This window comes from Exophiala xenobiotica (genome assembly GCF_000835505.1).
Source record: "Exophiala xenobiotica strain CBS 118157 unplaced genomic scaffold supercont1.3, whole genome shotgun sequence".
Lineage (NCBI taxonomy): Eukaryota > Fungi > Ascomycota > Eurotiomycetes > Chaetothyriales > Herpotrichiellaceae > Exophiala > Exophiala xenobiotica.
In genome coordinates, this window is record NW_013562492.1 from 3,588,036 (window position 1) to 3,608,728 (window position 20,693).

Consider the following 20,693-nt stretch of genomic DNA (forward strand, 5'->3'; position numbering starts at 1 on the left):
ATTAAAGCTGGACAAGCACCTACCAACGAGAAAGAGGAAGTCAAGCCACTAGAAGACCTCTACGGCGCGTGGATGCTGAAAGCAGGTGCTCTAGCCTTGTCGAGGGAGTGACTCGGCCAGTAGGTAAGATGCCTGATCTCTCCGAATTGGCCAAGGCTGAAGCAGCGGTTTGAGCTCCGGTGGACGATTGCTCAATGGTGACTCAGGTAATATCGGGCTTTGATCCGATCGAACTGAGCCCTTGAAATCCGATTCCGATCGCTGCGCTCTTGAGGGTTTGAGAAGGGCTGCAAGTCTCAAACTCCCAAGGCTTGAATGTACAAGACAAGGCAGACAGCTTTGCTAACTTCGCCATACCTACACCTCTGGGGATGGCCAAGGTAGATGGTCCTTATTCTCGGCAGGCTGCCCTGAACTAGGAGCTAAGGCCGAAACATCCAGGGCCAGAATATTAATGAAGACCAAGACTGGTCTGAAACGCTTGCCAGAGAGCACCTTAAAAAGTCGACATACCGTTTTCCACTTGTTGCGTCCAGCCAGCGCCCGAGTGCTTGGACAAACCTTGAAATGTATTGCGGCATTCAGAGAACGCTCCTCAATGAACTCAGTCGAAATTAAGAGTATTGTCAAGGTATACCTGGTGGAGGTCGAGTGTCAAACAACCCAGATCATCGTCAATGGAGACTTTGATAACAACCCAGCCTCGGGATGTGCTGATCCAGTGAACTAGGAAGCGTTTGAGAAGCCCATATCAGAATGTGTCTTGGAAATGTGCCGGCGTACACCAAACAACCTTACGATGGCAGAGTCTTGAAGGGTCATACCACATTGGCTGTATAGTTTGACCAATCGAGCAACCTCGAAACGTATCTTACTTGCGATAGAAGCCGCACGATATCTGCTGGCGAAGGCATAAGGACACATAGAGTGGATAATGGTCGGGGAAATTGGATGGACCGTGAACCCTCCGGGCGCCGCCTCTCAGGACACTAGGCTTCAGGTAGCCCGGAATAATTGAGCGACAACGCCCGGAGTGCGCCAATGCTCAGTGCCTAAGTCAGGCAAACGCAGTTCAGGAAGACGTTGAATATATACCAAAATCCGCCAAATTATGACCTGAAATGCTCCGGAATCAGGAAACCCTCTGCGTGAATAGTTTAAGGGTAGAATTCGAGCTTCCCATGCTCGAGGCCCGCGTTCGAGTCGCGGTTCACGCATGTCGTTGCGTTTTTGTGGTTTCGCAACTCATTTCATTTTTGTAGTCCTTTCACAGTACGCTCTCTCCTTTTTTTTCTGGCTATGTTGGCAGAATTCGAAGTGAAGAAATCACCGAAACCGGATTCACGTGATATATGTTTCCAGTTGATGCACGTGATTGGGACGCGCTGGAAGATTCGACCTTTTGCCGGCGCGGGATGATGCAAATGCAGTCATAGGCTCGACTTCAACCGCCACTCTCCGTACTAAATCCTCCATCCATCCTCACACCACCTAGCAAACACTGTACTGTTTCATACTCTTTGCGGATCGAATCTCTCGGTCAATCCCACGATGGCCTCTACAGCGAAATACCAGCCCGCCCCTCAGCGCGACTCACTCGACGAGGGCAGCTACCCTCAACCTCCTCCGAGTTACCAGGCCGCAGGCCCCAGCGTTACCGAGGGAGGATACGGCACCCCAAGAGCAGAAGACGACAATGTTCCTGATGATTTCAAGGTATGTAACACTTCCTGACTCACAGTCAGAGCACTGGCTGACCATATTCAGTTCGGCGGCTCCGTCAGCGAAGCGACCATCGACATCCGGATGTCGTTCATTCGCAAAGTCTACAGCATCCTGACCGTCCAACTCCTCCTGACCGCCGGTCTATCATGCCTCTCCTTCTTCTCCTCCGGCTACCGCAACTGGATCCAGTCCAACTCTTGGATGATGTGGGTTTCGCTGTTTGGTGCCATCGGCTTCATGCTCTTGACCTTCTGGAAGCGCAAGTCCTATCCTACAAACATGATCTTCCTCGGCGCCTTCACAGCCATGGAAGCATATAGCATCAGCGTCATCACATCGTTCTACGAGAGCCGGATCGTCATTGAAGCGCTCGTCATCACGCTGGCCATCTTCGTGGCCCTCACCCTTTTTGCTTGCCAGACCAAGTACGACTTCACGAGCTGGATCCCATACCTGTTCGGCGCGCTGTGGCTGGTCATCATCTTCGGATTCATGGCCGCATTCTTCCCTCGCAACTCGACCACCGAACTCGTCTACGGTGGGGTGGTGGCTGTCATTTTCAGCGGCTACATCCTCGTGGACACTCAGTTGGTCATGAGACACTATCACGTGGAGGAGGAGATTGCCGCCAGCATCAGCTTGTACCTGGACATCTTGAACCTGTTCCTCGCCATCCTGCGCATCTTGAACAGCCAGAACAACAACTAGGCATTTATGCGTGATTCTTAATCATACCGAGGTCAATACAATGCGGACGAAGCTGGAAAGGCGAATCACACAACAGGAGTGGCTGATGCAAGCCAAAATATGGATAACGATTGGTCGTGCGCGGGCATGCGGGAGTTCACCAGGCGCATTTTGCGGGGGAAGATTGCTCTCATTATATTTTCATGTGTTGCTGTACTGTACTGTCACGACCTGCAACTGGCACAGGCGAAGTGAGTTGGTGTCGCCAGGTCAATATCATGGGAATTGAATATGGGGTCATTCCTTAAAAACAGACCTTGTCAGCCGCCGGTTATGTTCGCAGCGATCGAGCGAGCACGATGCTTCTGCAACTGGTGAGGGATGCACTGAACCGGTGACGACATTCCTAGCAGCAAAGGACGGCCTACCGTTACATTCTCTGTAGAAGACTCTAGAAGAAGCGGACAAGATATAGTCATTTCATTCATATCCCTCTATGTTGTATCTTATCCTGACCCCCACCTAGGTGACCCCCAGACTCAGACTCGGGGCCAAAGGTAGATTCAACTAGACCGGACCAGACGAGCTCATGCCTTCCAATACGCCATCGCTAGGCTATAATGATAAGGAGTAGATCTTCTGTATCGTGTATCCTCCACTTCAGTCTTCTCTGTTTTTTCTGTCCCGCTTTCCTGTATTCCATTCTCATCTCATCTCAGCCCATCCGACTCCATCTTCCCAATCGCGGACTCTGACTGTCGATGACCATGACAGTACAATCCATGCAGCGGCTCTGGTTTCGCCATGCCACGCTTGGCACGACGTTGTTACCTTATAAAAGAGGGCCCACAGATGCAGCCATCGGAGCAGCTGGGATGGCGAGAACGCTCCCTTATGCCGGCTGCCCTGTCTTCGTAACTCGATGTTGCAGGTGCCTCTTTCAGCAGCGACGATTGCGGTCAATGCTTGGCCCCACCGCCTCCTGCACTTTATATGTGATGCAACGATGGTGACAAGCCTGGCGCCCATTCATTCAACATCCGTCCTTGTCTCCCCACATTAGGTTATCATTCTTCTTTCCAAGGCGGATTTAAAAAGGAAGACCATCACCATCGGTCATAACGCACTCAATGCGCCGCCAAAAAGAAAGTGTTCATAATCAAGCAAGTAATCATAACGACAAGTCCATAAATCGCCAGCGCAAGACTCAATCGCCTCAACAATTTCCGGCGGAAATTCTTCGACCGTCGCAAAAGGCTAGCACCGGCGAGACTCAAAATCCCCGAGTTCGCCAACAGAGTCTGGCTCTCGCCATCTCCGGCGTCATGATTATCCTCATCATCAGACTCCACACCGTCTCGCTCGTCGTTGTCATAGTCATCTTCCTCCTTGAGCAGACGCTGGTGGTGAGGTGAGTCTGGCGAGGAGATTTTGTAATAAAACAGACCTGGCAGGATGAAGGAAATCGATGTACTCCCTGTGGAGCCCACGTACGCAAGCACCGCGGAAAGACTGGATACCGTCATGGCGACGATGTAGCTGCAGATGACGATGACGGTGGTGATTGCTGCAAATCGGGTCTCGCTCATTTCGCCGCTTCGCTTCTTTGCGACTGGGAGGAGCGGAGTATCTCGTGGCGGACTGGAATCATGCGAAGTAGGGGTTGCCGAGGTGGAGCGCAACTTCGCTTTCAATTTGTCGCTCGGTCGCCATTTGAGCACGGCGTCGACACTGGCTCGGCATGGGTGGACTTGCAAAGGATAGGAGAACATGACAAGGACCACGATCATCGCCTGGCCGATCGTCGTAGACACAGAGGGTGCATATTGAGCCACGATGTTTCCGCCGATCTCATTTCCAAAGGACAAGTAGCCAGTGATGGCCACGAGAATGTAGATAAAGCCCGCCACCCCATTGGAGGTGATCAGGACCGACGAAGTGCGGAAGTGAGAATTATCCGCGATTTCGTTGAGGACGCTGAACATGTTCTGGTGACATGTGTAGGCGAAAACGATAACCGGGAAGGAAGAGAGGGTCGGCACTATGCCGGCCCATTTGAATATGCGGAGTGGCGTCTCGTAGTGACCGGAGGGAAGAGTGTCGCGTGCCGCAAAATGATAGACGACCAAAATGACTAGATAGCCAATCGAGATCAGCGCGATAACCGAGGTGTACTTGAGCGAGTCGAGCCGGCGGAGAAAGGAGAAGGGAATGACAATTAGCATAAACGCAGTGATCCAGAAATGTCGGTCGAACATGAACGGGGCCAGACTGTCCTCGTTGGCGAATCCACGAACCACTCCTGGCATGAGATCTCCAATAATGATCAGATAGCTGACACCCACGCCGAAACATTTGATGGCGATTGCTGCGTCGAAAATCACGGCGGCATTGGGGTATGTGATCTGCGATAGGGCAAAGAAGCTGGACGACCCTCGTTCAAGGTACGCGGCGCATCGGGTCTGGAGGTATAGTCCGAAGCCAGCGGTGAGTCCTGCCCATAGTATGACGATTGTACCCAAGAAAATGCCCATATGTGACATGGCAAGAGGCATGGCAAGCACACCGGCGCCGACGATGGTGTTGAGAAGGTTGATGACCGAGGAAATCCATGATGCGTTCCCGACGGTGCCTGCGAGGTCGCGCTTCGTTCGAGGAGGGGTATGAGGACGCCTGTCGAGTCAGTCAGCAGGAGTCACCATGATTTACTGACATGGCTGGAGCATACCGTCTTGTTCGCGAGTGCGAGTTATGGGACGAAGTAGAGCCAGGCATAGTGATGGTGTCAAGGGCGCAGCTTTCTGGGACTACCGACTCATCATACCTTTGTACGGCTCGAGGCAATGGGCCCGAAGAAGGAGAGAGATTGCGTGAGACCAAAGGACAGGCGAGCAAAGAGATATTACGGCGCAAGGTGGTAGATAGATGGTTGAATTAGGAGATGTTACTATTATGTTGATAATACGCAATTCAAAGAAGCCGCAGTTGTCGTAATTCTTAAGCCCGAGCACGCCTCTGCCAAGGGGAGTAAAAGCGGCCGGTGCCTCATCCTGCTTCCAGCTTAGGGTGATGCCGCCCTGTGCCACCGCTAATATGAACATTATAAACTAACCTAAGATGAACATGCAAGAAAACAGACGACCTAAGGTACCTAGGTAGTTTGTGCTCTTCAGGACTATGCAGTATGCATCACGACGATAAAGTTCGATATACTTATCTACATCACACGATACTTCGAGATTTGAGAAGCAGGAGAGATCAAGCTCCGCAGATTTTGAGCCACCAACTCGAGGTGCATGCAGTCAAGGTTGGCACCTCTGGCTCTACCTTTAGGTCATCAGAACTGTGGGCGGCTTGTCGTTGTCCATCAAACTCGAGTGTGACTACCGGCATCAGCTACCATCAGTCCTCCTCATCTGAAGCTGAACCGAGTGGCTCCTTCTTCTGATGATATGAATCAGCAGACTCCGGTCCATGTGTAACCTTCGACAGCGGCCACCACCACTTTCTGGTACTAGTCTGAGTCGCGCTGCTGGATCCTTCAGCATCGGTCTTGCTAGGAAGTTTGGAGTCCGCCCGTGCGCCAAACTGCCACCATCTCCTGCTCTGTGTCGAGGCTCTCGTGGATCGGACATCTCTGGCAGTGGCAGCAGACTTCGCGGTTCGCTCCTCCATGTTGCGAAGGTGACGTTCGACCACGGCCATCACTTTCTTGTCTTCCGACTCTTGCGCCCTGCGTAGCAACAATTGCTCTTGTTCTCCATCGGAGGAAGGTTTGGTCCCCCTGTTCTCCTCTTCATTCAGGAGTAGCTCGAGTACGTCCGCACGTTTTTGTCCCATTGCTACATTAATTGGCAACCATAAACGAGAGGTCTTGGGCACCATCTTCTTGATGATTTCTGTTGGCTGATCATGTTGAATGGCGGGCACCAGTTCTACGCCAAGATGGTACAAGTAGCTGAAATAGTCGTCCCCCTTCTTCCCCATCGCTCCGTGGTCCAAGAGGAAGTCTACAACTGGTGCATTTTGGGGACCACCTTCACAAGCCAGGCTCAAAAATGTCGTTGCGTGGTCATCGTACGCAAAGCGGACGATCTCAGGAGCGTAGGAGTAAATCAACTTGAGCATTTCGAGGTCTGGCGTTTCAGTGAGCGAATGGATGATTGAGGGATGGTAGAAGTCGAATTTTGGATACATCGAGCGCAGATATTGGACGATCGACTGCTGTCCATGAGAAATGGCCGCAGCGAACAGCGAACTTGTCGCAGGCGCACCCTCTTGTGCTGCATGCCAGTAAGGTATGGGGTCGTCGCCATGCTTCACATCGTGCTCATGGAAAAGGTTCTGCAGTTCGGCCACTTGACCAGCCTTGCACGCTTCTATCATTGCTTCCTGGTGAGGGGGCAGCGTCTCGGGTTCCGGCGAAAGAGATTCATCCATTGCGAGAGGTGCTGGGTTGGCGGGAGGAGAAGTCTGCAGGTTGCTGGGCAGCATAAATGCCCTCAAGCTTGTTATTTAAAGCCAGACTCGAACCATACTGATCATTCGAGCCACGAGATTGCAATATTATTATCCTTAACGCTCGGCATGACCGGTGGCCAGTTGATGCTGCAGTCCTTTAATATGGCATGGCTCGGCGGCTAGAGCTTCTGTCTCAGTATGCGCAGTCCTTTTGCCTGTATCGATGCAAGCGCTTGATTGGAATAAATAGAGTGAGTTCTCGGCTCTTAGTATGGGATTTGGGGCTGGCGAGGGGTAGAGACCAATCGGAAAGGCTGAAGGTGACGCGAGGGCATTTTGTAGAGGCGTCTACGGAGTAAGTCCTCCACTGCGATCCAAGTACTTTTGTAATCCACGAGGCTGCGAATGGAGTGCACCTGCCACACCTGCGTCACCTGGCGTCGAGTACGGTGGAGTGAAAGATATTCGATGGCAGTACGGTGGAGTAGGGACGTCCGAAATATCCTCTATTTCGTTCTCCCGTTCCTTCCTCTGAAACTTCATCTGTCATTGGATTCAACCGCTACCACCATTACTATCTCCTTGCACTGCCAGCAATGTCTTCCTTTCGGTCGGGAACAAAAGGCCCCTCCTGAGCGGCCCAGGCTGTACCCGGCAATGACCTCGTCGACCTCTGAAACTACGACCTCGAAGCGCCAAAGCCCGAGCCTGAGCTTGGTCGACACTTCGAACATGGTATCAGATCATTCACCCAACCAGGCCCGGCCCGAGCAATTTCCCCTAACGAGCGCTACACTCGCGCTTAAGTCCAATGGCACCGCCGTCCGCTTTCGGCACTCTATATTGACAAGACAAGCTCACTTTCGTAGCAATATAGGATAGCCGAGTTTGAAGATGCAACAAGACCATGTCCGCCGGGGCCAATCTACCTCATAACCAATGGCTGGTATCAAAACTAGATCAGAGGCGATGCAAAATATGCAACATGTAAGATGACCTTGCGGATAAATGGTGTTGTCAGGCGCCATTGACTGCTTGCTGGCACAATTCTACCTTCCGAAGATGCTACGGCAATATCTCGTGCAGTTTCATAACCATATCTCGCCGGCCGCAGGACTACATCTCAGGCGGTAAGCTCAATAGTCTACAAGAATAGCTGCAATATGGCGTATTTCGCAACCCTTATGCGATGCTATATAACAACGGGTGGTGAGTCTGAATTGAGCTATCCCTTCTCCATACTCACAGATCCAAACATATGACGACAAAGATCATCGAAAAGCCAGTCTCTGACAAAGGTTATCACCCCCTTCAACAAGTACTGGACCTTCAGATCTCTATCTGCAACATCAAACATGGTGCGACTCTTGTCCGTCCTATCAACCATGCTAGCAACGCATGTGCTATCAGCCACAGCCGGAAATTGCTTTTCAGATCAATCTGAAGACGTGGTACCTGCTCCTACCGGTCCAACAGAAGATGAAATACCATGCCTAAATAGACCGCCCGCTGGAGAGCTTTGGGCTTGTCAAGACCCCAGTATTGACTTTCCCACCGTCGAATGTCTATTGGCCGACATTAAGACCTGTGGGATAGTTGGCGCAGCAACGCCCATTGCGTCTTCTACTCGCTCGGCGTGAAATTCAAACAGATGGGTCCGCTCAAGAACCTACTCACCCCACCGGGTATTATGTACAACGACATGCTGGACGGTGATTACTGGGCTAAGGTTTTCAACGGTCGGTATGAAACTTTCAAGCTGGATATTAAGGGGAGGAGTAACGTTCTCCTTGAGCGCACTGTGAAAGCGTTCGCCTGGGCTTGCAGTGTTGAAGTCCTCGTGTATGTCTTGCAGCGGCAGGGTGAACTAGGTGGATTCGGTGCCTTCCAGACTCCTAAACCTGATCCTGACGACCCGATCCTGGTCCCAACATTCTGCAAACCTATGAACTTCCAACTTTGCAACGCAACAGCGCTGTCACGCGTATTGTTAGCGTTGACGCCTCCAACAATCTCCAGAAAGACGTGGACTGGGAGAATGGACAATCGGCGCCAGGTCTGAATAATCCTCTCCTACCCGAAAGTCCAGCGAGTACTCTACCTATCCCACCCGTTCCTGCCGGAATGCGAAAATTTAGAAGAGACGGTAACGACACACATCCTGATTTTCCACCACTTTGTCCGATCCCTGTCGCCGCGGCAGATGCTACTCCTGGCTCTACGACCTCATCCCCTCCATCTTCGATCACTTCTGCACCAGCCATGCCTAAACCATCTTGCGTCTTACATGAGCAGGATCCGGATCAAGGCATCACACAAGCGTTCTGTCTCTGCGACAGCACGGCGACTCTGACCTCACTGTCTGTGCTGTTGACAGGTCATCAGAGCGATAGCTGTGCATACACCGACATTCCCGCCACGGCGAAAGAAACCATCACGACACGTACACCAAGAACTGCCAGGGCTGCACTCAAGTTGGGTTCAATGATCCCAGCTGCACGACTGTTCCCCATTGCACTCCCACTACTGCAGAGGTTACCGTTCAAGCAGGAAGCTCTCCAGTACACGTAGGCATCTTGACCGGCACAGCTCTCTACACCTCCGTTTCCAGCGCCCTGGAAAAACTATGTCCTTCAGTGACTCAAACCAAGAGCTCCACCGCCTGCGAGACAGGCAGTGTGACTGTTTCGAAGATCGAGTACGTCAGCGCCGGCAGCCTCGACAGTAACGGGAGACTGGAGATAAAGGTGGCCGCGAGTTCGTACAACTCGACCACCCTCCGCGATGCGATGATCAAGTCCGCGGCTCTGACGGCGCAGAAGGGCTCCGAGCAACAAAGTTCCTGCTCCAACCAGACGTACACGACCTATGTGAAGCGCGACGTGCCCCCGCCGCCGCCGTCACGAATCTTCGGCAGAAGAAGTGCCTTTTTCCAGCCAGAACCAGTCGAGCATAAAGGTCTCTTTTGCAACACCGCCTCCTTTGCGGGCGTCGGATACTTCGGAGCTGAATGGCGAAAGGCCCAGCATCCCGGTGCAGAAGCATACATCGACGCTACGTGGGACTTCCAAGCGGACCCAACTGGAGACTTTTTGTGCGACTTCATCGAGGATCTCGAGGTCGGGTTGGCAGTGGTGGCGCCAGAGTTCGTCGCAGGCGACCTTGCTTTGGTTCCGGAGATTCAGGCATTTTGCGGCGGCACGTTTGATAGATGATTCGAAGAGAAGACACCTGCATTCTACGGAGTATGGGCAAGAAACCCTTGGGAGGTGTGTTGAGCTATGTGGAAGATTCTGAGTTGAACATTGTTCCGTACGGAGTAATGGGTAGGTGTGCATGGTTCTTGGAGTATTCCCCTCCCCCATTTTTTCTGTATAACAATAATTGCACTTTACTTCTTCCGTTCATTTGTCCTGTACAGCAGTTGCGGACTGTTAAGCACCAGTGGCACGGTATTCTAGGCAGACAAGCCAGCTTTTCGGGAATCGCCAAGGTCGGAAGAGCGGCACCCTGCGTCAAGATACACGAGCAAGGCCAAGATCAAGGGTGGGGTGTGGAAGGTGAGAGGGAGGCTGAGTGGTCTGTAAAGCGGAGAGCAGCCTCTCCTCATCTTTATATACCTGGTACCAAGGGCGAAGGACATGTCATCCCGGAATTGCCTTGCACTTGATCGGATCCATGCCCCAGCTCTGTTTGAAACAATTACTACGAGTAGCACCCTAGGTACTTCTCGACCAGGGCCAGGTGTACTTCGTATACTACGCATGCAAGTAGGTATATTTCCTCTGATATCAACAGAGAAGTAGAATCCTAAGCATACATAAAAAGGTACTATTACACACATAAGTACTACCCAAGATGTAAGTACAATCATCCTGCCGTGTCATTGCATTACTCTGCCGTTCCCATTCCTGTGACCCTGAAAGAAACTCATTCACCTCATTTCCAAAGCAGTCATTCCGGGGTATCTGTGTGATGCTGTACTTTGCTGTGATGTTGCGTTTGGCATAAAGTAGACTCGTAACTCGTAAATTCATGGTCGCCGTATGTGTATAGCATCTCGCGTCTCCAGTTCCCTTACGTAGGTAGAGTAAGGTACCTGGTCCACATAACCACAAGAATCGAGACCATGGACACGCAAGATCTCGACCTGACGACAGGCTCAATGCTCCAGTAGTGTTTATTTTCGGTATCGCCGTGCTTGCCCGACCTCATCTTGGCGTATACTCCGGCTTCCGCAACTTACTCACAATCGGTGGCGGTCCATCGTCATGGTCCACCGGATACGGCGGTCTGGGTGCCGCATTCGGCCTGCCAGTATTCATCGGCGACGTGCGCTGTCTTGCAGGCATACTGGGTTCATTGATCGGTGTCTTGGGCGGTCGTGGCGGCGGCTCTGATGGATTATAACTCGGATGCTGCGGCGGCGGCGGGGCTGGGGGTTGATAGACAAACTTCTCATCCCGTCCACCACGATATGGCATCTCCGCAGAAGCTCGCGGCGAATTCGTCTCTCCTGGTACCATGACAAATTTGTCCTGCGACGAGGCGTACGCGTCGCTTGGATATGGCGGATTTCCAGGCGTCCTCGGATGTTGTGTCGGGGTGAATGGTGTTGCATCCTCTGCTGGAAGTTCCACCGCCCCTGAATGCACAGCCGCGATAGGTGGTGCAGGCGGCAGGTCCCTCTGTTGATGTGACCAGCTGGGTTCCCTGTTGTGCGCGTCGCCTCGTTCTTGTCGTCGTTTCATAACCTCAATCTTGCCCATCTTGGTGGCTGACTCCGCCAGAAGTCTCTGCGTCTCACCTTGTCGTAAGTACTTCCTGGTGTTGGTCTGGATTGTGGACACCGCCGCCCACTCATTCATGCCTACAGAGCCGACTTCACTCGTGGCATTGAACCTGTAATAGACCTCCTGTGGTACTCCGCGTTTCGCAAGCTCGGTCTTGAGCATCTGTTGATGAGTGGCTTCGCAGGCCTCGATTTTGGAAATGAGCCGCCTTCGGGCTTCGGCGAACATGCCCATGCTGCCGCCCAAGAACTCTTCCCACCATTCGTGCTCGGGGACGCCACTCCCTTCAGGACGTTTACCGGTACCGACGCTGACAAAGACACCAATGTCCCGCGCGGGCCATTCACTAATAGTCTCCTCCAGCGCCGTGATGGCGGGGTTGTAGTTTCCGGCCCCTTCGTCGATGAAGACAGTCTGACCGATCTGAATGGGTTTGAAAGCCAATCCTGTAGCGCACGTGGCTCTGCCGGCTTGCCAGATCGTACAGTTGAATTCAGGAGGTGGTTCTTTTCTCGAATCGTACGACCGCAATAAGGCCGACGAGCCATTCTTCGGAGTGCCCTGGTAGATAGCAGTGACAGCACTATGAAGGTTAGCTTCATTCCAAACCAATACCCTTGGAGCACTTACGTTTTCGTCCTATTCTCCCGCCCATCATACAGACTCGCGTTCGGATTTCCCCAGCCAGAAAAAGTCGGTGAGACGATCGAGTTCCTCATTACTGACGGACCGTTCATCGAGATTGAATTGCTACTCCTTATACTCATGGACCGTCTCACAGGAGCTGCACTAGCCGTACTGGCAGGACTGCTCAGGTCGCCGAACTCTCTGCCTCCCGTAGACGTGCCATCATTCCCTTCATCTTCGAACACGGTATGATCTCGGACGCATTCTCGAATGGCCTCTTCGAGCTTCGACGCTTTGAACAGGGTGTGCTTGTATGGGATGCCGGCAATGGTCTTGTCCGTCTCGAACACCCTCTTCGTCATTCTCACGTAGACATTCATGCAGGTCTCGAGGTCAAGGCGCAGTCGGCCCAACATGATGGCAATAAGACCACCTGTTCCCGTGCCGACAATGAGGTCGAAATAATCGCATGGTTTCGGGGTCGCCTCTCGGCTTGGAGGTTTGCCTTCAGATTCGACGTAGACTCGGTGCATGAGCTCTTGTAGGATGACGAGCATGGAGTAGCCGCGGACGCCGCCACCATCTGTAGCAGTAGCCTGCGTCAGTGTGTCTGTGGCTGGAAGTGTGGTTTCTGCGGCTTCAACGTACCCAGAGAAAGGACGCGGAGCGGCGGACCCTTTGTGGTATCTTTTCGCCGGAGGTTGTGATGATCCATCATGACGAGTGATTCATGAGAGTAAAGGAAGGAAGAAGGAGTCAAGGGTTCTGTTGGAATGGCAATCGAGGTGGTTCAGCGGCTGACTTTGAGGTCAAACAAGCCTCTGCGAGATACGCAGGCACCTAGAATGTTGACAAGGGTACTGAGTTGACACCTGCATGAACATGGGAGAAGTTTATGGAGGGTTCATCACGGAGGCAGATGGTATTGGTGGAAGCACCCAGGAGGGGTTCTGCGCAGTTTTTCGGTAGGTGAGGCTGCCGAGTCTGTGCGGGTCTTAACTAAGGTACCTAAACCAATGTTAAACTTACCGGTAGTTGGGTGCGCTTCGATGCCTATCACCGTCACGTAGACGCCTGTGGCGCCTATTAGTAGGGCAGTCTTGTACTTGTCACCGAGACCCGTGACGTGTGCCTGGGTTCGTTTGCTCTAACCGAGCCTGGCGAAGACGCAGACGACGACTCGAGCATTTCACAGCCACAAAAACATCCAACATCCAACATCCCGTGCATCCGAATCCTGATCTTCATCCAACTTTCCAACAACGCAAGACCGAAGCTGCACTCCGGTAAGATCGGCACAACAAGGCAGGCATTGGCGGGCTACTCAGCTACTGAATATCGAGAACCTCACTACATGACTCCGTACCCTGGCAAGAAACGCTCGCGAATGGGTCTACGAGTAAAAGTACTTCAAGCAGGCGCAGTACTGATGGACTTGCCCCCATGATGCCCCGTCCTCCGTACTCGTGGCGGAGATGACGCTGGACGCTGACCTAGCTACCGGATCACCAAAACAGTCTAGGAGGTGATATTGCTGACAACCCAGTGCAAGCTCAATCTCGTTGATAACTAGCTACGGTACATGCAAGGCTGACGGATATTCAGTGGTAGCAGTCAACTTGGACGCTGGACAGCTGAAAGTCGGCTCGTCGGTACTCAGACTGTGGCGCAGTGAGGCTACGCGTCGGCCATTGGGTCTACTGGCTTGCTACGGTGGGAGTCAATCGATCCAATCAGTGAATATCGACGCAGGAATGATTCAGTCCACCATCCCTCCTGACTTGTCATGTACGCATAGATCGAATCTCCTCCCAGAAAACAAAATGACTCTCAAAATGGCCCTCAGGGGGTTTGGGAGGATAGGGTCAATCTTTGAGTTATACAAGATGCACAGCTCTCTCAAGCTGCGGGATAATATACAATAGTAAGGACCATTACGGACCTGGCGCCACACACAGAGCTCCTCCCGTCACGCCCTCCCCTTCACCCACAAGCAAACCATATACGAAAAACAGTCGTTTTCTGGGACATACAACAGAAGGGTATATCCGCCTCGTCAAGCTCGAAGCAGTACCATGTTTCCTCAACCCCTCCAACGTCTCCATGGCTGATGTAGTTCGCGTTTCCCGGGATGGCTGTTGGCTTGCTCTTTGTCTCTTCCAACGAACTTTGGACATACCATCTCTTCCCCAATGCCAAATAGCACGCATGTACTGACTAGATGCAAGTGGGCCATTCTTCCCAGCGGTACCGCAATAAAACAGATATAGATAAGAACGCCTCCCAGTCGGCCGTTTCAGTCTTTCATAAACACCGTGGTATGATAAAAAAAAATGCTAGATATTGATGCTGAACGCTTCAAAATGGCCGCCGAATCGTTGGGTGCGTTGAAATGCAACTCAGATCGATTCCACATGTTCACAAAGGTGCCGCCCATAGATCTATCGATTCGATGAAAAGCTGGACGAGGTACTGACAGCCGGATATGACGTTGCAGATCCGAATACCTTCGCCCGAACATGCTCAAGAATCCGGAGATTCTTGGCTAGAACGGGTGAAATGGCCTCGTTCTCCCGGAGAATGCTGATTGTGCGGTCATGTAGACGTTGGAGGGTCTCCGTGGCTACTAACTTCCTCAGCTCCGGATGAGGTGAAGTATAAGTGGCGTACAGCACGAGCATGTTGCCAAATTGTCTAGCATGTGTCAGTGTGGTCTTCGCCAGGGCTGTCAGTAGAAGACTTACGCGTGCGCGGTGCCAAAAATGTTTGTGACAACCAGACGGCGAGGGACTTTGTCAAAGACCGTGGTGCTGCGAACGGCGGCTTGAATGCAGGCTTTCGCGCCTTTCAGGATCTCCGGAGCGAGATTGGGTATCTCTCTGACCGGGTGGCTTCCAACGTTAAGATTCTGGACCGAGGGTGATGTGAGCTCAGAGTTCGGCCGGTATCCTGCAGGCGATTCCGATGGGCGGTCCTTGGGCAGCCAGCCTCCAGCTTGCAGCAGAGCATAATGCACAGCGGGTCGCCAGATGATGTATTTGGCGCCGTAATATTTCCCTCTCATCCGAGCGACATTGATGTTCGGACTCTCGTGGTTGTTGTCAGACCAATTCCAGTCAGCGAGCATATTCCTCCAATCCTCCAGATTTTCGTCCAGAATCCCCATCATAGTAACGCTCGGTCTGGTGCTCTGGTCTTTCGAAGAACGGTACAATGTTGAATGAATACTATTCATCGTCAACCGGAGTTGGATCTGGTACGAGTAGTAGCGCAGGATATCATCGTCGATGCTAGATTCAGGAATGTTCTGGAGCGTGACGCTAGTCGGCATTTCCTTGTGCTGCGGACTTTCGTATCGAGTAATGCCACTCAGAGGCAACTCCAGCTCGGCGGCAATGTCACTCTCCAGCTGAAGGCACGACCAGAAGGCGAAGTTGATGAGATTTCGTCGATTCGGTTTGATCGTCTGCTCCTTGTATGGCGTCGATTCGATGAGGATTTGAGCTGCCATGCATGCTTTGTTGATATAGAAGTAGCTCGGCAGAATGCGGGCCAATTGTCCCATGTACAAGCCTGCGAGGAGGTTGGCTTGAATATGCGACACATCGGTGCCTCCTGGGAGTTCACCCAGGATATCTGCAGCTTTTGCAAAATATGCCAGCCCAGGAATGGCATCCATGTTCTTGCCTTGAGGATTTGCAGGACTCGAAACGGCCATGTTATTGGCGCCGTTCAAGTTCAGTTGATTGTTGAATGGTGATGTCGGCGCGGACATGGGCATTGGTAGGTCACTATACAATGCACTGTGAGGGGTCGAGGTGCGCATGGTGGTGGTGGATGCTGGACCTGGTAATGGTTCACGATGAGACGTGACCTTCCCCAGGGCTATCACAAGCAGCACAATGGCGTTTGCAACGGAATGCTCGATAGGAGACACACCGGCAGAATATGCACGGGTCTGAGTGCGGTTACCGACAAAGCCTGGCGTATTCTGTTCTTCCATCGAAGTGGGAGAATCGGTGGTTTCTCGCTTTCGCTTGACCCCAATGGTAGCGGCCGTAGTTTGTGTGGCACGGTAATCCCAGCTGTACTTTCGTTTGAAGATGTGAATCATGTTGCGCAAGACCACAGGCTCGAGGAACGGATGTAGAATGTGGATGTTAGCCATGTAGCTTCGAAAATACCGGTCGACGGCTTCAGAATCCAGCATCAGGCCACCGTGCGGACTGACACCGCCTGGATGGTCGCGCGCGGTGTGGCTGTGGTTGGACGTCAATGGCGCGTGAAATTGTCCCGTGCCCCAAACGCCATGTGGCGAGGACGATGTTTCTTCATCCATACGACGTCCTTCTGACGAGTTGCTGCCAGCAGGACTTGGAGCACCTTCATGTCCATCATGCTTGTCCTCGCCTTCACCCGAGCCGTACAGCCGTAGCAGACCCCGGCCGGACTCCTCGTCAATTACATACGACGTGGTGATGCCGGCTGGAATCAGAGCCTTGATGGAAGGCCAATTGACCAGATTTTGTGCGGCCGTAGTATGTTTCGCGGGCAGCGTGAGTTCAAAAGGTTCCGACTCAAGGTTTCCTTCTTGGTTTCCGTCTTGGGTCCCTTCTTTCAAGAGAGAAATTGTCGTTTGAATACGTGCCCGTGGCTTGGACTGCGCCTCAGAGCTCTCGCCTCTGCGGAAGGGATATTTTTCCACGGTGCTATCAACCTGTGTCGGTTTCTTCAGTCGTTTGGCAAACTCCACTTGCTCATCTGGCGTCGCGTCCGCCCCAACATCGCCCGAGCCGGCATTCTTCTGCAGCGCGGTCAACAACATGCTGATCTGCTCGCTCTGCCTTTGGAACTGCTCGCTCTGCGTCTTCTGTTGCTGAATGAGCATTTCAATGTTCCCAGTCATGGTTTCCAGCTTGTCGGTGATGGTGAGCATCTGCTTCTCCGTCTTCTGCGGGGGCACCTCTCTGTAGGTGCATTTCAAGCCGTTGTCTTTACAGTGTTGACATTCCGGCCTCCCTTCGTCGCATTTTGCCTTTCGCTGACGACACGAATCACATGCCTGTGCCGCTCGCACCGGTTTCCGTCTCTGTTGGTAGTTGGGATCGAAGTAGGCGGGCTGCACGTAAGGACCAGCAGACGGAGGTGGGCCGGCCGAAGGGGGCCCGTAAGGTCCAGAAGGGCCGGGGGTTTGACCTTGCATCATTTCATGACCTGTCACCACATGAAGTGGCTGGTGAGTTCCGTTTGGCTGGCTCTCGGGCGTAGAATAGGCATGATGCTGTCTGTAGTCCGGAGGGGGTTGATAGTATGAAGGTTCGTGGGGGGTACTCACAGGATGATATGGAGGACGGTAGGGATCTCCGGGAGATCTCGAAGGGCCTGAGACACTTCCTGGACGTCCGTAACCTGGATCGGGAGCATAGCCTGGAGCTTCTCTTCCTGGGGGAGGTGGTGGAGGATGCGGATATGGCTGACCTGGAGGCGGATATGGCTGCTGGTGGCCCAGGTCTGGCGGCGGAGGTCGATGTTCGGAGGGATCACTATATGGCGAAGGGGCCGGATTCCACGCTGGGCCTGGTGGTGGCATACCTGCGCCTTGAGGTGGAGGATAGTTGTGTAACGTAGGGGTCTCGGCTGGCGGCATACGGTGGGTAGAGCCTGGTGGTGGTGGTGGTGGTGGTTGAGCGTATGGATTGGATCGTTCGTGCCTCCCATCCACGTCACCGATATCATCCATTTTCAACCTCCGATCCTTTGTCCAGCAACCGAGCCTGTACCTCCCGCGTCTCTATACCCAATGGAACGTGGTGCAACAAAGGCGGCATGACCTTGTGCACGATCAGAGATGTGATGCGCGCTCGACAGGAAGGCTCATGGCAAATCGTTATACTACGTATTCGCCAGGCTGCATGCAATTCCTGTTGTTGCACCTCGCGACCTTTGGTGCAGGTCGGCTGCAGGAAAGGCCAGTTGCCAACGGCAGCAAGGAACAAAGGACGTTGGTTGGTGGGAAAATGGAATGCCAAATGGCGCAAAGGGCGGGGTTTGCTTTTCCTGTTCTCACCACGAGGTCGTTCTGCTGACAGCAAACCCGCAGGGACGCAGCGCAATCGAAAGGCGGACGGTTAAAGCAGGCCCGATCGCAATGCGGCGGACTGATTAGTCGGAAAAGTCGATGGATGGCGGTCGGAATCCGGTACAGCGCGAAGCAAACACAACAACCACCCAAACCGTGAAAGCAAACTAGACCTTGGAGACAAAGTCTGGTTCGAAAGGAAGTTGAGATGCAAATTGATTGCGGACTTGTCGAGAGGATGCTTTTGACGTTTGCAGCTCCAGAATTTGGGTTAGGCCGTCGACGTTCACACCAGACCAGGGACGCTCCGGCGGTGCGGTCTCGGATTCTCGCGAGGGGATGATTGCGCCGCAGAATATAGTGTCGTTGGGCAGCAATATCAAAAAGGTTGACGCCGGCTATTACTGGTAATGGTGATGGGCGATATTCAAGATCTGTAGTTGTAGGGTCGGTGGTGGTCAGGTGGTGGGGGAGGAGACACCCGAGGTGCTGATCTCGAAATTCCCAGGTCGATGCCCAAAGGCCAGAAGCTCCAGAAGAGTCTTTTGGGAATGGATCGCCGTTTGCAAGTTGGAGGAGTGATGCGAAGAAGACAAGGCGAAAACGGAGAACTGGAAACAATAGATGCTCTTCCGGATGTCGATCACCCACGAAGAAGGGTTTGGTTTCGTGTAGGCTTTGCTGCTGGATGCACGTACCCGGGATGGTCGAGTTGAAATGGAACAATGGCTCTCCGGAGTAAAGCTGACCGCCGCCAGTCGGTTGTTGGCGGGACTAATGATTGTACAGTAGATGGCCCCCAAGGACGAATCAGTTGGTGGACAGGGAAGGGCGGGTTATTTGCGACGGCGAGTACGGAGTAGGTGAGGTAGACACAGGTAGAAAATAATAATGATTGAACCAGCGGCCAGAGGTGCCGGGATCAGTTTGAGGCGTCGAGCGAGCTGGGAACAAGAGAGGGTACAAGAGGAAAAGCCCCAGGGCAAGGAGAGAATGAGGTGAAAAGAGGGCCTTGGGCTCCCAGAGAGTGGCCCTAAACTCTATCCCTGGTCGTACCCAAGCCTTGGTGCGATGGTCGAGGGACCCAACCCAAAGGAGTGGTACCTGGCCAAGCAGAGCGGTGGCCCGAGAGCCAGTCCGAGGCCCTATACTGAGTAGGGTGGCTTGGTGGCGATTGTGCGAGATGAGGCGCAAAGGGCCCTTCGGAGCGGTCCCCAAGTGGGCTGCGTGTGATGGTGAAGCACTGGATCAACAGAGTTTTGGAAGTGTCCCGAGACTAGGGAAGAAGCGAAGGCGAGGGAGGAAGAGAAAGGCGGAAGTGCCAGGCGTAGGCGAGGAGCTGCCTGTACAGCAATACCAGAATACTAGTATGCACTATGGGTGGGAAAATGAATCATGGGAGGAGGATCGCGGTCTGAAGGACGAGCTTCGATTGGGGATCCGAGCCACAAGGTTGGCTCTTAGGAAGGGTGAGGCAAAGAACGAGTAAGTAAAAGTGGAATTGCCGATCCAGATGGTCAGAAGGTCGGCCCTGCCCTGGACCTCCACTTGGGATGTCAGTGATGATGAGGGAGAGTGGCATCATGTGGGATGGGATATAACAAATACAAGAAGCGGGATTGCAGTTGCGTAGCATCACGTTCTTACGCCATACTACACGGCGGATTGTCTTCAAGCCACGACAGAACAGCCTATTCACTTGGTGATCTTTGCTACAATATAAAGCACCACTGCAGCGCATACCTACGATCAGTACATAGGCACAGACGACGAGCTACAGGTACACCGATGGGCCTAGTACTATAGGGTGGGAGGATGGGAGGAAGGAAGGCCCGGCAAGAGCCATGAAAAAGCCCTGACCATCAATCTGTCTCGCTCGGTGGTCGTGATAGTTACGGTTGACTCAGTTCGAGGAGACTCGAGAGCCGGTGCCACAGACGCAAAAATGGGGTACCGAGACCCGGATGGAGATACAAGGATCCTCAGTGCCTCAGTGCCTTATTCCCTCGGTAGTCGGTAGTCAGGTACTTTACCTGTAGCTCGGCGGCGTCTATGCTCCCAATGCCTCTTCCAGTACTCGGTTCCGCCAGGTACACCTTAGGCCATGATTGCGTCCATCCACTGGTGTAGCAGACAGACGACGACACTTCGTCTTTGTTGACCTTACTCCGTACAACACTGTGTACAGAATACTTCCGGCGGCGAATCCACTGCACAAGTGCCAGAAAAACCACACTTGACCAACTCAACGAGGGGCTGGCACTGACACCAGGGGGTCACAGAGGAGTAACAGCCGCCCTCATCCATTGGCTGCCTCTGTT

The 20,693-nt window shown here is 52.9% G+C and overlaps 6 protein-coding genes and 1 non-coding gene across 8 annotated transcripts; 3 read left to right on the forward strand and 4 right to left on the reverse strand.

Moving 5' to 3' along the window:
• Positions 1-1,146: 1,146 nt before the first annotated feature.
• PV05_05577 lies at positions 1,147-1,217 on the forward strand. Its single transcript has one exon. It is a non-coding gene; the product is annotated as a tRNA-Gly (tRNA).
• A 220-nt stretch (positions 1,218-1,437) lies between these two features.
• PV05_05578 (uncharacterized protein) lies at positions 1,438-2,949 on the forward strand. The gene is made up of 2 exons (XM_013462096.1): positions 1,438-1,716; positions 1,768-2,949. The coding sequence occupies exons 1-2, from the start codon at positions 1,552-1,554 to the stop codon at positions 2,431-2,433; spliced, it is 831 nt and encodes a 276-aa protein (XP_013317550.1). The 5' UTR covers positions 1,438-1,551; the 3' UTR covers positions 2,434-2,949.
• On the reverse strand, positions 2,878-5,358 carry PV05_05579 (uncharacterized protein). Its single transcript, XM_013462097.1, has 2 exons — positions 5,141-5,358; positions 2,878-5,085 (listed from the first exon to the last, which is right to left on the reverse strand). The coding sequence occupies exons 1-2, from the start codon at positions 5,185-5,187 to the stop codon at positions 3,540-3,542; spliced, it is 1,593 nt and encodes a 530-aa protein (XP_013317551.1). The 5' UTR covers positions 5,188-5,358; the 3' UTR covers positions 2,878-3,539.
• Positions 5,359-5,814: 456 nt separating this feature from the next.
• PV05_05580 (uncharacterized protein) lies at positions 5,815-6,852 on the reverse strand (the record flags this gene model as incomplete). Its single annotated transcript, XM_013462098.1, has 2 exons — positions 5,815-6,548; positions 6,687-6,852. The coding sequence occupies 2 exons, from the start codon at positions 6,850-6,852 to the stop codon at positions 5,815-5,817; spliced, it is 900 nt and encodes a 299-aa protein (XP_013317552.1).
• Positions 6,853-7,717: 865 nt separating this feature from the next.
• On the forward strand, positions 7,718-10,275 carry PV05_05581 (uncharacterized protein). Its single transcript, XM_013462099.1, has one exon. The coding sequence runs from the start codon at positions 8,998-9,000 to the stop codon at positions 9,442-9,444; it is 447 nt and encodes a 148-aa protein (XP_013317553.1). The 5' UTR covers positions 7,718-8,997; the 3' UTR covers positions 9,445-10,275.
• A 352-nt stretch (positions 10,276-10,627) lies between these two features.
• PV05_05582 lies at positions 10,628-13,201 on the reverse strand. Of its 2 annotated transcripts, XM_013462100.1 has the most exons (3): positions 12,942-13,201; positions 12,297-12,876; positions 10,628-12,249 (listed from the first exon to the last, which is right to left on the reverse strand). In XM_013462100.1, the coding sequence occupies exons 1-3, from the start codon at positions 13,009-13,011 to the stop codon at positions 11,085-11,087; spliced, it is 1,815 nt and encodes a 604-aa protein (XP_013317554.1). In that variant the 5' UTR covers positions 13,012-13,201; the 3' UTR covers positions 10,628-11,084. The 2 variants fall into 2 exon arrangements, with proteins under 2 accessions (XP_013317554.1, XP_013317555.1); XM_013462101.1 differs by having other exon boundaries at positions 12,297-13,201.
• A 929-nt stretch (positions 13,202-14,130) lies between these two features.
• PV05_05583 (uncharacterized protein) lies at positions 14,131-19,527 on the reverse strand. Its single transcript, XM_013462102.1, has 2 exons — positions 15,038-19,527; positions 14,131-14,987 (listed from the first exon to the last, which is right to left on the reverse strand). The coding sequence occupies exons 1-2, from the start codon at positions 18,031-18,033 to the stop codon at positions 14,735-14,737; spliced, it is 3,249 nt and encodes a 1,082-aa protein (XP_013317556.1). The 5' UTR covers positions 18,034-19,527; the 3' UTR covers positions 14,131-14,734.
• Positions 19,528-20,693: the final 1,166 nt, after the last annotated feature.